Below are 15,808 nucleotides of genomic sequence, written 5' to 3' on the forward strand. Positions count from 1 at the left end.
CTAGCTAAGAGGTTAAAAGCAATTAATAGCGAAATACTGAAACGTTACAATCAAAAATATATACCTTGGGTCTCTAATTTTTATATCAGTATATTCTTGTGGCCAAGCAAAAATCAGTATGTAATCACAACATGTGACCTGTTATATTTATTTATGTTCTTTACTACCATGGAGTGGAACGGGTTTTGGTCGCTGGGCTGCAGGCACCTGATTTAGGACAAAAAATCAGCACGAACAGAAACTTTGAGAATAATAATAATTTTATTGTCTAAACCCTGCCCATCTAGCTGGGTTGCCCCAGCCACTCTTGGGTGGCTTGCAACACATATAAAATCAATTCAGCAGGCTGTACTTCTGTGGGCAGCTCTTTCCACTGTCTTTTCACAGGTGCATGTTTTGCTGTTAGTTTAGGAAGCTTAAGAAGAAACTGTTTCCAGAGACGAAGGTGCTTGAGTTGACAGGCCCAGAGTGCTCTTTACAAAGTTACGAAGGTGCCCGGAGAACCTGCACAAAGCTTCCTCTCCTGGGCTCACACACCCAAGAGCTGCTTTGGCAGGGAAAGCACAAATCTCGACAAGTGGATCCAAGAGGGCTTGTTAACGGAAGAGCCGATACATCCTTGGAAGCCGCCCATCCTTGCTGGAAAGGGCTGCCTGGATGTTTTCATAACTGGGCAGCTCAGTCAAGTCCCCCAGACAGGCTACAGCCGGCTTGTTCCTCAGCATCTTTGTCACCACCCTCTTGATGTCGCTAGCATTCACTTTGCCTAAAGAAGGGGAACAAAACTATCAGGCATGGCTTCAAGGGACATTCAGAACCAATACCAAGTAAAGCCACATTGCCGCTGTTTCTGCTTATGCAAATTTAGTTTTTAAATTTTGGTGCTGAGTACATGTAGGTATTGGCTATTGGACTGTAATGGTGAACTGTAAGAATAACAGGCAAATGCTTCCAGCCCAAGGGTCGCACCTTCCAAAGGCACTGAGTGGGGCTAGAGCAACAGATGCGAATGTTATTTTGTTAAGATGGGAGGCAACATTCCAGTTGTGTAAAAGCCAGAGGTGTCTTTTCACCCATACATCTCTCTAGCCTCCACCCAGCCAAAGCAAGAAACATCAGCACAGCTAAAGTACATGTTCCAAGCAGGCAAAGGCACCCAACGTGGTGCAGAGCACACCCTCTGGAAAGTCATGAAGGCTGGATCGAGAGGCCCAGAGGGATGCATTCAGCCTCGGAGCTGGAGGCTCCTCACCCTACTATTAGCAGGAGATGAGTTCGGGGTGACTAGCACAAAAAGGGAAATCTAAGCCAGGAAGGAGGTGCAGTAGGAGCAATGGGGCCAGCAAACAGCAGTCATATGGCCCAGAGAAAGAAAGAAGTGGCTAGAGAAATGAGAGGGATCTAAAACTGCATTAGGAGCCAGAGCTTTGTGTGTGTGCTCAGGAGTGCCAGAGTGATGTGGGCACAATGAAGCTGGTCTTGGTAAGAGGCCAAAATAAAACTGATGGTTACAAAAATATATTCTCCCTCAGAAGAACATGAGAAGCTGCCCTCTAGCTGCATATTGTCTACACTGACTGGCAGCAGCTCTCCAGGGTTTCAGGCAGAGGGCATTCCCAGCCCAACCTGGAGATGCTGCTGGGGATTGACCCTGGTATGTTCTGCATGCCAAGCAGGTGCTCTGAGCTATGAGGCCCAGAAAAAGAAGAGACTCTAGAAAAGCCAGTCAAGTTTACTTACCAATCAAGACACAGAGCTCATGGGGCAGCTTCCTCATGCCAGTTGCCAACACCTGCCTTCCGACATCCTCAAAAATAACCGGCCGAGACTCCAGGTTCATCATCAGCATGGACTGCAATTGAGTCTTTGCTCGCTCAAGTTCAACCTGGAAGAAGAGACAGAGGACAAACGCAACCTATGCTTCAGGCTTTTGTTTCATGTGCTCCATGGGGAAGGAGGGAGCAGGGTCAGTGACCAAAGGCACCAGAAAGTCATGAGCAGCACAAACCTCCCCAGGAACTCCTCCCAGGTACCCAGATGGGAATTTGCTGCTGCTGCTCTGTTTAAGAACAGCAGGGAAATTCTAGGAATATGGGGAACAGCTAACCTCTCCAACTGCTCCTGACATTAAAATGAATTCCCGGGTGATTATTTCCACCATTTCTCGAACCTGGAAGCAAATAATGAAGTAAGTAAATGAAAAGCAGCAATGAAGGTGGCTGTCAAGTAGGGACAGGAAGGATGGAAGGAAGGCAACTGTATAAAATGCTGATCACCAATGAGTTCTTCCTGGAACCCACAAAAGATGAAGAGTATCACCCAATCTTGCCCCACTGAGAGCAGTGGGATTCCAGGGCTGCCTGCATGCCAGCCTGGAAAGCTTTTAGCTGTGGTTGTAAATGCATCCCCACACTGCAGTTACCAGTGATCAACTCATGAGGTGGCCAGAGGAGATGCCCAAGACCGGACACCAAGTGGTCTGTGATGTGAAATCAGTCCAGGAAAGCCACCCACCTGTCTGGGGTCTGCACTGGCATGGATGCACAGGAGGCCTGTGTCTTCATAGCTGTGGTGGTAGGCTGTGGCATTGTACATCCAGTGATGCCTGGGAAGAGGAGAAGCTAAGGTGAACTCCCGCAGGCAACAATTCTTGCTGGCTCCTCTACCCTCATCTTGCTCTCCCCCTCTGCTCAAAACCTCCCGTGTACAAATGCGCAATTCATCCCCAATGCAGAAGCACAAATCTGGGATCTCAGACAAGGAGGTCTTGTGAGGGGATCTGTCACATTGCCCTTGAGCAGAAGAGACTCACCGGTTGAGCACGTTGAGGTACAGCCGGGTGAACATGCCTTTGCCTGGCCCTCCAGCAGAAAAGGACCCACCTCCTCCCATCATCATGTTCAGGACGGCAAAGGGGATAAAGTCTTCCTCCTAGAGTGTGGGGAGCAAAGAGTGGCTGAGAGTTTGGCGTAAAGGATGTTGAGTGCAAGCAGAGGCTTCAGGGGGCGGGGAGGTCCTTACCAGAAATGAACAGGTTTCCAGCCCAATCATGATGTGGGTCAACTCTGGGATAGGGGTGGGCCCCAAACTCACATCTGACATGTCTTTCTCCAGCTGCAGAGGGAGAAAATAATCAGAAAAAGAAAACAGATGCTCACCGCAGACTGTGGCTTCTTCCAATAAGAAGCTTGCGCCACCAACTCCACCTGGAAGCCCTTCTTTAAGCATCCACTGGCTAGCAGGAGTGGATTTTCTCTGGCTTACCTTGAGGATCCCTCCTGTGTACTGGGCGACAGACCTGTCCACTACTGCAGCCGTACTGCTCCCCCACACAGGCTCAGCTCCAAGGAAATACTTCCGGGCGCAGTCCACCAGCTGGTCGTGCTCGATCCCAACGCCAGCCAATACCATCCTATTGGGTGTGTAGTAATTCCGCATGTATGAATGGAGAACCTTCCTGTCAATTTTGTCTATGTTTTCAGCCGGGCAGAATCTGTTCAATCCTACCGTGTTTTCACTGAAAGCTGCCTATTGGGAGAAAAAATGGATGGAGAGGCTCTTTTTTGGGGGGATGGGGAAGTGATCCACAAATTCATTTGCATTCGCTTTCCTTATAAGAGATGAGTCCCAAGAGTCTAATTAGCAAGAGATTACTGCTGGCCTAAATATGTTTATCAGGCAAGACAATAAAAGTTTTTGCCTTCAGCAGAAATTCAACTCTTGTGAACATAGAGCACCAGCAACAAAACCAGTGGCTTAATCACAACAAGATGGAGATCCTCTAAGTGAGCTGTTCTTGTGTCCAGGAATTAGGGAGGTAGCCTATCCTAGAACAGGTACACAGTCTGGGAAGGTTCTCAGAACCAGCACTGGGCAGCTGTTCCGGTAATGCCCCTATTTGGCCCACTGATAATGTCGTCCCAAAGAGCACCCTCATAGTCAGTTCAAGAGATAAGTGGTCTCTTAGCTACTGCTCTTTTTGCTAAGCTGTGCAGCTGAGGGATTCTCAAGCATCGCACACAGAGCGCTCAATTTCAATCTCAAAAACTTGTTCCTGGAACAGATTCAAACAGAACCTACTGCATGAATCATCTCTGTTAGCAGCGGTTCTGGATCAGGCCTCATGTTCAGGTCCTCCAACTCAAAGCGGACCGCCATGCGTGTCATCTCAATTTCCTCATCTGTGCCAAGAGAAAAAAGCCTCCTAAGAACATATGAAGAGCCATGAAGGGTCAGACCTGTGGCCCATATAGTCAAGCATCTGGTCCTCACAGTGGCCAATGAGGTGCCTCCATGGGAAAGCCGCAAGCAGGATCTGAGCACAAGAGGATCCTTGAATGCCGCTCACAGAGCCAAACTCAAAGCAAGGCCAAGAATGTCACTCCTTGACCTTTCGGTCAGTGTACAACAGCACATTTACTGAAGCTGCATTTACGACGGCACATTCACGTGCCATTCTCATGTGGAAGGAAAGTCCTGCCTGAACCTCAATATGGTCCTCAAAACAGAGCCAAGCCTCTGAGTTGCCAACAAATAAATTTCAGTGGGCATGCATTTATGCCCCCATGCTACTCTTCTGCCCCGAATCCCCATATTCATGCTACCTGCTGCAGCAACCATGGCCCCTGTTATGTCTTTATCTGTGGAAACAGGGGCTCCCCAAGCCAGGATTTTATGTCCTCTCTCCTGCCACAGTCTCAAGATTTGTACCGCCTCACCTGATAATCTGGGCTGTAGCACCACATCAGACAGCAGACTGACAACAGTATCCAGGCCTTTGGCATCGGCTGAAACGGCATACATGGTGGTGTCCCTGCAAAGGTGGATGAATTTGGGTTGATGAGCAGTTTAGGACGTTCAGCCTCAGTGAAGTCATGGCCCTGAGACACCTCCTACATTGTTGTGATTCTACTGAGGCCCTTTCTTAAACTATATGAAAAAGCAGTCTTAACTGCACGTGAAGAAAGGTGCACCAGACTTAAGAAACCCTGGAAAGCTACTACAATTCAGAACAGTTTTGTTGTTTATTTATTGCATTTCTATCCCAACTTTTCTCCAAGGAGCACAAAGTGACCCACGTCGTTCCTTCCTCGTTTAATCCCCACAACAACCCTGTGAGGCAGGTTAGGTTGAGAGAGGCAGCGACTGTCCCACAGTCACCCAGTGAGCTTCATGGTTAAGTGGTGATTTGAACCCTGGTCTCCCAGGTGATACTCTAACCACTACACAACACAGGCTCTAATATGAACCCTAAAAAGGATTAACATAAGAGCCTGGCATAAAAAAAGGCCTATTTTAGAGGTCCATATATTATTTAGCTTTTTAAAAGAGTGAATAAAATACAAATTTGACAGATGCCCATTTGTTTTCTGATCATTTTGTCTTCAGCGGAGGATGCTTAGATAGACATACCTTGACGCCTGACAATCACAGATGCCGCCATGCTTCTCCAAAGTGAGGAGGATTTCGTCCTTACTGCCAAACTGAGCTGTAGACTGAAAGCACAACAGAAAAAGCAAGGAAGGATGTCAGCATAAACCATGTTCTAGCCATGGGTGACCATGGCTGTAGCCTAAGAGAGGGGGGTTCTCTCAGAGACTTATAGGATTAACAGAACATGGGGAGGAGGCTGGATATGAAAAAGGTGAGGGGAATTATAGGGCATACCCATGCTACCAAATAACAGTAGTAAGGTTCACAGGCTACTACAATAATTGCTGCTGCTGTTACATCACTTATTAAATTTATATACCGCTCTTTATCAAGAGACCGCATACAGTTTACAATAATATGTTCAGCGTGATACCTAACATAAGTCATAGTCTGATTGGGTCCACTGACTTCAATGGATGTTGGTCACCCATAACTGCAAAGAGTAAGTTCAAGTACATATGACTATCACTCATCACTTTACTTACAGAAAAAGCAAGCTTTTCAAGAAAGTGTGAAATGCCACCAGTATGTTTTGCTTCATATCTTGAGCCTGAATTTATAAGGACTGAGAAAAGGGCAGGAGAAGAGAGAGAGAGAAGAAAAGAGAATCAGTTTGTTTACCCTCCAAAAGTAGTGTGGACGCTCAGATCTTCCTGCGCTTGGGATTGAGAACCCAGTCAGGAGGCATGTCAGGGGGAAAGGCTCAAAAGCCTCTTCACAAATATGACCCCCACCCCAAAACATAAGGCCCCTTGCCAAAGCAAAATTATTCCCATCCCTTTGGACTGGAAAACCAGGATGGGTTTGCTGGTGGGAAGAAAGCAGAGAATAGTCTGCTTTTCCCATCCTGGACCACACAAAATGTGTCACGTAATATACCCAAGCAGATAAATCTGGTACCAGGAAACCTGCACAGCTGCAACTGAAATCAACTTACTCCCAACTGTACAGAACTGTCCAAATTTGTTCTGGGAAGCCACCTGCATCCCGTTGTCCAGGGTGGTCACTTTGGTTTCAAAGCCCTCTTGGCCATCAACAGTGGCAAAGACGGGCTTTGGCACTCCAGGGAGAGGAGCTGTCAGAGGGATGTTGGGATAGCTGCCCCCACTGCTGTATTTCCGGTAGGCAACTAGTCCAAACCTACAGAAGAATAAATAAGAATTTACATTGATTTAGAAACAGTTTCAGCAACTATAGGTTGCATTCATTTGCTAGATCTACTCAGACCCATTGAAAAATAATGAGCATGGTGTAATATAGAGCTATTCGTTTCAATGGGTTTGAGCAGACTTAGTTGGATTTTAATTGCTTTATTTTTATATACTGCAGGTTTATATATGACATGTGTTTCGTTTGTAAGAACGGCAGGATACAAACAAAATAAATTAACAGTAATTATAATACACACACACACCAGACTTACATGAAGATATCAATGCAGTGCATAGGAGCCAACTACTAAGGAGTGAAGTCCCTTCATCCCCCCCAAAAATAAAATATTAGAGGGCACCAACTTCCCCAAGTTCATAGACATTGCCATTCGAATGGTGTGCACCGCATCTTGTGATCAATTATGTGGGGCGGGGCTTACCTGGGCCCCCCAATATTTCATTCAAGTTGGCATCTCTGATGCAGCCACAACATAGCTGTCAACTTACAGATTTGAAAATAAGGGACAAGCAGCCTCGAAAATAAGGGATCAGCAGCCCAAATAAGGGATTTTGCTATTGTAAAGAGTTACATACATTGGTAGGATTGACAGATGCTGTCAATCTGGCATGAGGTGGCTGCGGGGCTGAAGTCCGCTTCTGCGTCCCTCCCCATCCCCCATCCCCTCTTCTTCCTCGTCCCTCAGGCTGCCTCCTCAGCTGTCACCACCACTGCCACCTCCAGGGTCGTGGGCGGCATGGGCGAGAGTCTCTCTCCCTCCCCCCCCCCCCGGGCGGGGAAGGGCCGATTGAACTCCTTGCGCCAGGATGACAGCGCCAGCACGTGCTCTCTCTCACCGTGGAGGACCCCGAGCCACTGCTTCCCTCCCGAGCCGGGCGAGCATGAAACTCAGGAAATTTAAGGGACATCATCAATAAGGGACAGCAGCGGGACACGACGCTGGGATAAGGGAGTTTCCCGCCAAATAAGGGTCGGTTGACAGCTAGTAGCCACAACCTTCCTGGTTCCTGCTAGGAGACCTTGTTCAAACCACTTAGCATGACCTACATCACAGGGGTGTAGTGAGGATAAAATTGGAAGTGGCAGGGGTGGAATGGGGGTGCTGGGGGACGCAGCCACTGCCTTGAGCTCACCACGGGGAAAGCAGTGCATAAACGATGCTTGCCGTTATATTGAGTTAATCCAGCGTGGGGGGAGGTCTGTGTTGCACCCCCCGGGAGCTCCTGCCCTCCCCGCGAGTTCCACAAAAAAGGTTTCTCTCCCTCAGGGAAAGGGGCCGCCTCTTGGCGCTCTCTCTCTCTCTCAGGAGGGGAGAATCTCGTGGGCAGGAAGCGTCTCCCCATCGCCCCCACTGAGTGACAAGCTGAGGGAGGCGGGGCTCACTGCTAACGTTTCGCCCCCAAATAACGCCCCCCACCCTCGCCGCGTCCGCTCCAGCCTCACCTCCGCGCGGAGCCCCAGGCGCCCCGACCGACCACCTTGGCCGCCATTTTTGCTTCCCTTTACAGCGGGGGCGGAGAGGTGCCAGTCACGAGGCACGCGAGGCGAGCGCGGATTGGCCAGTTGAGGAGGGCAGCGTGGATTGGCCGGCGGCCGCCTTTACGGGGCGGAGCTGAAGTCAGCTGCTGCAAGAGGGAGAGAGAAGATAGGAGGGCGAGAGTAAAGAGGAAAGGAGAATAAGGTTCCCGCTTAACACTTCCGGATCTCAATGGACCCCTCTCCCAAAGAGGTTTGACAGGCAGATTCTTCGTGCTTCCTCCGCCCTACGGTTTTTTTCTGCACGCTGAGGGGACAACTGTGCTTCAGAGCCTTGTTTTTCGATCCCCTACAGCCTCTATGGCTTGCATGGCGTAGAACTCCTCCACTCTCGGCTTTGCGGTGGCGCCCAAAGGCCCGCCTCTCTCCTGGACGCGAAGCGTATTGGCCTCCTATATCCCCTCCCACCACAAGAGTTCTGGGAATTGTAGTTTGCTGTTGAGGAGTGCCCTTCACTGAGAGGGCAATAAGTTTCCTGGCTCCATATGCGGGGAGGAAATCATGCCCGCATGCGGAGCATTAAGCGGGACTGATGAACCTGCGCAGGCGTGTGCCAGGGGCAGCAGTAGCTATCCAATTTTTTTTTTTTTTAAATAATATTTATTGCTTTTTGAACAATTTAAACATTGCAAAACCAAACAAAAGCAGAAAAATAAAAACCAATACAATACAATAAAAAGACACTACATAACACTAAACACATTAAACTAAACAAAACCAAACAAAACAATTTAAAACACTCAAACAATTTCAATATCTTTCATTCACTTGTTTCACCGACCTCCTCACACCTCCCTTTTTGTATTCCACTTCTGTCAAATGTTTCAGCAATTCCTTTCCATCTTCCTCTGTTATCTGTCAAATAATTATCTTAACACATTCTAACCTTATTTTACTTTTAAAATTCCATTAATCTATTTATACTTAAATCCTTATAACATATGGCTTTATAATATATGGCTTTAGTAGCCATAAAATCCTTATGGCTACTAAAGCCATATAACTTCATTCCAACATTTTAACATTCATTAATTTTACAATATTTCTGTAAATAATCTTTAAACTTTTTCCAGTCTTCTTCCACCGACTCCTCTCCCTAGTCTCGGATTCTGCCAGTCATTTCTGCCAGTTCCATGTAGTCCATCACCTTCATCTGCCATTCTTCCCGGGTGGGTAGATCTTGTGTCTTCCAACACTTCGCAATAAGTATTCTTGCTGCTGTTGTTGCATACATAAAGAAAGTTCTGTCCTTCTTTAACACCAATTGGCCGACCATGCCCAGGAGAAAGGCCTCTGGTTTCTTCAGAAAGGTATATTTAAATACCTTTTTCATTTCATTATAGATCATCTACCAGAATGTCTTAATCCTTGGGCATGTCCACCAAAGCTGAAAGAATGTACTGCTATCCAAAAATTTTGGGCAGGTGTCTCTCCCAACCCTACCTGGAGATGCTGCTGGGAATTGAACTGGGACGCCTTCTGCCAGGCAACGCAGGTGCTCTGCCACTGAGCCATGAATAAGGACACAATGTGTTCTGATTGCACTAAGAAGCCAGTTGCTCATTGCTTGCAGGGCTAGATCCGTAAGAGCCTCGGGGCACAGGTCCATGGCATAGGTTTGCATTGAACTTGCAAAGTTGAGAGAGACCCACATGGGCGTGGCCAGGATTTATTTACGGGGGCGTAGAACCGAGTTGTGTGCGACACAATTGGTCAGTTAGTTACGTATTTTTATTTATTTACTTTGTTTACGGGGTGAGGGGGAACTGCGCCTCCCTGGCTACGCCACACTCAGAGCCACACACTCAGGGCCTGGTAGAAAGGACCAGGAGTGTGTGTTCTATCCACCTGGGCAACCCCTTCACAACACCCCTGGTGCCACGCGCCCCCCTTTCCAGTTCTCCGTCGCCGAGCCGAGAAAGAACTGAAGGCCGGGGTGTGGGCAATTATAAACAGATCCTTCCATGGTGATTAATGGTTTTTGACTTTTCAATGGTTTTTATTGTGTGGTGCTATATTTTTATTGATGTTAACTGCTTTGATATCTTTTTTTATCTTTTTTCAACATTTTTAATTTTATTGAAGAATTTTTAACATAATCAAACATTCAAATTACATTTTACAATTTCAATTAACACCCCCCCCCCCCAACTTCCCACGACTTCCATTCCTGGTTTATAGCATATCTGTTTCTTCTGCTCATAATTTTATATTCCTTGTATATTAAAATTAAGGTTGTATCATTTGTCTATTCTTCTCATTTTTACCACAAAATTATATTTTCTGTTTGTATTTGTCCATTGTAAGTGTATTATTCAAATCCTGCCAGTGAGTTCATTTCAGTGCATTGTTTCTGTATATACATCATAAAATATTCCCAATCTTTTTTAAAGTCGTTATTGTCCTTATCTTTGAGTCTCTCAGTTAGCATCACTATTTCAGCATATTCCATCAACTTTTCGTGCCAGTGTTCATTCGTTGGCATTTTGTCGCTTTTCCATCTTTTTGTTGTTGTTGGAATAAATTTATTTCACCTGTCTGTAAAGAAGGTGTTTAATAGTTATGGCATTTTTTGAGATGCATATGAAATCAGATGAGTTAGACTGTATCCCAGATGTAACAAAGTGCAGGGAAATAAATAGACAAATCAGCAACAATAATTTGTTTTAAGTCTGTACATTATCCACTGTTGTAAACAAAAATTGCCCTTTTCCCTTATGGGGTACCCAAGAGCCTATATAGAGTCCTTACATAGATTCCCTATTGGTAGGAGAAAATAACAGAGGCCAACCAGAGAATATTGAGAAGCAAAGCAGCTAGTAAGCTTGATCTTTATTGATCTGTTGCAACAGGGTGCTCCCCTCGCACGCAGGAAAAGAGGAGGACCCAGAAAAATGGTGTGCAAGGCCTTATAAAGACTTTTGAAATTGCCACCCTGTAGATCAAGATCACCCCCCAGAAACATCATACATACATCACAGAAGGGGTGTAACCTAAGACCAGCCCTCAGATACATCATACCTACATCACAGAAAAGGCGGTCTAAAACAGAAAATTTTAATGTTGTTTTTTCTCCTGTCCTTGTTTATCTCCTGTCTGGCAGGTTACTTGATTGGATTGCCTGGGGAGCCTGGCCATTCTTTTGTAGTGATAAATACTTAGTTCCTGGGCCAGGTTACAGGCTCACACCCTATTCAAACACAGACATACCCTTAAGACAGGATTTGTGAAGGAAAAGACAATGGGGAGGCTTTTCCATTTCCCCCTGACCTTGCGGAGAAAACATTTGGTCAGTTTGGGACAGTTTGGGATTCAAAATTGTTCCAGGTCGGTCTTCCTGTGCTGATCTATGTATGTGCTTGGTTGGTACACTATTGAACATTTAACATATATCTAAGACCATAAAATTCCTATCCCACCACAAAGGCCCGAACAATAGAAGCAAATACTAGTGTCCCTAAAGTAGTGCCATTCAGAAGAAATCTTTCTTGTCAGTTAAATCCATCTCACAATAGCAACAGTTCATTTTTTAAAAACATTAGTATGGCACAGAATACATTAAAAATTCATCACAAGACAGCCAACTCAGTTATTCCAACCAAGACCATCTTCCATTTTCTCTTTTGTATACAGAGTTCTGCAGTTCTCTTTTAAATTGACATACAAGTTAGTACTGTGCTCAAACTGACAATTAGGTTACACATGTTTCGGATGACTAGTGCACAAGGCAGTTCACTCCACAATTTCTGCAGCAAGGGCATAACAGGCCAAATGAAGATTAGATCTGAAATGGTATCCGTTTGGACCGTTTTATCTTACAACTACCAACCTTCAAAACATACACTGATATCAAAGCAGCAAATCTTATTTCTCAGTTGATGATCTGACAGACTGATCTCAGACTGGGCTATAGGTGTATAGCTGGAGGTGGTAGTTTGTTGACAATGACAATGCAGTTTCATATAAAAACCCAAGCTGCAAATCAATTTGGTCCTATGAAAAAATGAAACTGGACACACTCCAGATGGTTACACTGGGATATCTAAAGTCCATGATGGCAGCCTTTTTACATTTCAACTTCAGAACAGGAGCTGGCAAAAACAAAAACAAAATTATGTGTCTGAGCTATTGCAGTGACGGAATGTTCGATACGATACAATACGATACGATATCTTTATTGTCATTATCCCATACAGAACAATGAAATTGAAAAACTACATAAAACATTCAAAACCCCCTAAAAACTCTGAAACTCCATTTTAAAATGCACTATACTATACTATAAAAACCCCTAAAAACTCTGAAACCCCATTTTAAAATACACTATACTATACTATACTATACTATACTATACTATACTATACTATACTATAAAATACACTATACTATAAAATACACTATACTATAAAATACACTATACTATAGAGACCCCTTATGCTGTGTTTAGAACCAGAATTGCATTTGCGTAGAAACTGTTTCTCAGGTGGCTAGTCCTTGCCTTTATAATCCTATACCTTCTTCCAGAAGGCAGAGGCTGAAAGAGATCATTTCCGGGGTGCGTACTATCCTGTGCTATCTCTGCCGCTTTCTTATGGCACCTGGCAGCATAGATTTGATCTAAGGTGGGAAGAGTGCACCCAATTATTCCAGGGGATTCATTCAGGATGGGGATGGTGGTGAAGGGGAGAAGAGAAGAGCATCTGACCTTTTCATAGTTTTGCAGTTACCCTTTTAAAAGCAGGGTGCACTTCAGACACCATGAGGAGTTTTGCAAGTCTACACAGAAGAGCAACAACAAAACTAAAGCAACACTTGTGACTGCTTTCAAGCACCAAATTGGTTAAACAAACCAGGCACTGTATTTAAAAATGTATAAATAGATAGATAAATAGATAGAGATGGAAGCAAAGAAAAAAGAAGAGTGGATTAAAGGTAAGGAGAAGCGGGAGGAAAGTGGAGATATTCATGCACTCCCCCCCCCCCCGCCCTACCATGCTCTACAAAAGGAAGACTAATGAGCTGTGTAAATGCTCAAAGTGCTAAGGATGCATTGATCAATCAGGATTTTACAACCGGCACCTTATTTAGTTTAATTTAAATTGGTTTAGTTCTCAATGTCACGCTAATTGCTAAGACAAGTGATTCCTAGACTTGGCATGATTCCCTCCCAAGACTTCAACTTATCATGCATATCATCTTTTGTGTTGCAATAGATGGTGCCAGATACAGAACATGGGTACAACAGTGATTAACATACAAACGAAAAGGGTAACTGGAGCCATGGCAATAGGGAAATGTGTAAATGAAACTGCCATCTATAGGCTAGTAGTACTTTTAACACAAGAGGTGGTGATGAAAACAGTTGCTATGTGGATGGGGAGAGGCTGCTTAGACATCAGGCCTCCTCAGGTATAAAGCCAGTTTATAAGCTTTCTTGTTGAGTGTCCCTCCATGGACACCTTCCCATTCCCATGACCATAATCAATGCTGGAGTACACAAGGAAACAAGGACGAACAGTATTAAAGAAAGAAGAACACCTTTCCCTACCAATGTTGTTGTTTAGTCGTTTAGTCGTGTCCGACTTTTCGTGACCCCATGGACCAGAGCACGCCAGGCACTTCTGTCTTCCACTGCCTCCCACAGTTTGGTCAGTTTGGTTCCCTACCAATAGAGGGATACAAAGAAGACACAGGGTCATACCCCATCACCCTGCATTGCTAATAAAGTTTCCACAATGTAGCTTGAGGCCAGGAAAGTTTAATAGCAATTTCCCCTAATACTTAACAGCCTGCCTAGCAACTAGAACCCAGAGTTTCTCAAGTATTTTGCCATTGAGCATGCCTTCTTAGTCAATCCGCCCTTCATGGACCCCTTCTTTGCCCATTACATAATGCTCTGAAAGATGCCATTGGCCTTTGCTGCCCAGATGTACTTGCCATCACAGTAGCCGACAATGGCGGCCTCCTGGCAGCAGCCATCGCACATCAGGTTATCCACGTAGCTCTGCCAGCCTGCCATCTTCAGCTCGCAGATGGGGCGTTGGTGGGTCGCATTTCTATCTTTGAGCTAATAAAATTCTGGCTGCTGTTGTCACATACCAGGTTCTACTCCTCATTTAATTCCCACAACAACCCTGTGAGGTAGGATAGACTGAGAGACAGTGACTAGTCCAAGGTCACATCCAGTGAACTTCATGACAGATTGGGCATTTGACCCCTGCTCTTTCCCAGTTCATAGTCTTCATTTAATCCCAGCAGCAGCTCTGCAAACTAGGCTAGGCTGAGTGAGGGAGTGGACAAACGTCACCTATTGTTTTATGACTGAGTGGGGGACTTCAATCCTGGTCTTCCAGGTCCTAGCCCAATGCTCTAACCACCACGCATCTTGGAAGATGAAGAGGCCAAATTCTAGTTGATGCTTGATATTTGTTTGCAATCTGGACTTGTTTTTAACCAGGTATCAATGAGATCATTTATAACAGGGGGACTGACTTGAGACCTTCCAGTTGTTGCTGGACTTTCCCTCATTGCCCCTGATCTCTGGCCATGCCAGCTGCAGGGGCTGATGGGAGTTGTAGTGCAGCAACACATAGAATAAGATAGGCTTCCCCCACTTGATTGCTTTGATCAGGAGAGCTGGCCCTGTTACAGTAACCCTGTAATCCCTGTTCCATATCCATATCCATCCTTTACTGTGATGGTGCCTACACTTGGGAGCTCCCTGCCCATTGACACCAGACAGGTGTTTCCCTGTACTCTTTTCAGTGCCCACTAAAAAACTTTTTTGATTAGGCAAGCCCACCCAGATTTTTGGAAATCTGATGGAAGTTTGAATCTGTTTTTAATCTATCACTGTTTTAACTTTTGGAAAGTGTTAAATTCTTCTTATTTATAACTTTAATGGTTTGTTTTTTTGTAAACTGCTTTTCTATCTTTGAGCTAATAAAATTCTGGCCGCTGTTGTCACATACATTAGTCGATTTTTCTCGTCTTTTGGCAAATCCTGCCCTAAAATACCTAACAGAAATGCTTCTGGACTTTTAACAAAGATTATCTTAAACATTTTCTTCATTTCATTATAAATCATCTCCCAATAATTTCTAATTATTTTACAATTCCACCACATATGAAAAAAGTTACCTTCTTTTTCTTTACATTTCCAGCACTTATTAGAACTTATTTTGTACATTTTTGCCATTTTCTCCAGTGTAATATACAATCTATACATCATCTTCATATAATTCTCTTTCAACAATATGCAAACATAAATTTTAGGTTACTTTTCCATAATTTCCCCCAATCATCCATTTGTATATTATGTCCTATATCCTGTGCCCATTTATCATTACTGACTTCACCTCCTCATCTTTTTGTCTCCCTTTCTAACAGTAAACTATATGTTTTCTTTAATAATTTGTTAGTCTCTTCTATTATTTCTCTTTGGAATCTAGATACAGTATACATTAATCCCTTCTTATTATCTTCCTTAAATGTCTCGTTTAATTGTCTATGTTTCAGCCAGTCATAAACCAAGTCCTTTAATTTCCGCATAATCTTTGAGTTTTAATTTCCCTTCTCTTTCTTTTATATATTTTTAATGTCACAGCGGTCATACAAATAAACAAAAAAATCCTGGCATGTTCACACTCCCTCCCCCCCCCCCTTTTCT

General features: G+C 44.7%; 1 protein-coding gene across 1 annotated transcript; it reads right to left on the reverse strand.

Annotated features, from left to right (window-relative positions):
* Positions 1 to 242: 242 nt before the first annotated feature.
* On the reverse strand, positions 243 to 8,160 carry PMPCA (peptidase, mitochondrial processing subunit alpha). The gene is made up of 13 exons (XM_083423242.1): positions 8,047 to 8,160; positions 6,371 to 6,573; positions 5,919 to 5,998; positions 5,413 to 5,495; positions 4,719 to 4,813; positions 4,081 to 4,181; positions 3,265 to 3,528; positions 3,022 to 3,114; positions 2,813 to 2,931; positions 2,515 to 2,605; positions 2,108 to 2,170; positions 1,741 to 1,885; positions 243 to 766 (listed from the first exon to the last, which is right to left on the reverse strand). Exons 1-13 carry the CDS (start codon positions 8,091 to 8,093, stop codon positions 597 to 599), a joined length of 1,554 nt encoding a protein of 517 aa, XP_083279368.1. The 5' UTR covers positions 8,094 to 8,160; the 3' UTR covers positions 243 to 596.
* Between the last annotated feature and the right edge of the window lie 7,648 nt (positions 8,161 to 15,808).

The sequence above is a fragment of the Podarcis tiliguerta genome (genome assembly GCF_965153285.1).
Source record: "Podarcis tiliguerta genome assembly, chromosome: Z".
Classification (NCBI taxonomy): domain Eukaryota; kingdom Metazoa; phylum Chordata; class Lepidosauria; order Squamata; family Lacertidae; genus Podarcis; species Podarcis tiliguerta.

What these genes read in the sequence shown, in the direction of transcription:
- PMPCA (XM_083423242.1), bottom strand. Translation starts at nt 8,093, where the DNA reads ATGGCGGCCAAGGTGGTCGGTCGGGGCGCCTGGGGCTCCGCGCGGAG. An exon ending in GCCTGGGGCTCCGCGCGGAG is followed by an intron (nt 6,574 to 8,046) that starts GTGAGGCTGGAG and finishes ATTCTTCTGTAG; the next exon opens with GTTTGGACTAGTTGCCTACC. An exon ending in ACAGTTCTGTACAGTTGGGA is followed by an intron (nt 5,999 to 6,370) that starts GTAAGTTGATTT and finishes CCCTTTTCTCAG; the next exon opens with TCCTTATAAATTCAGGCTCA.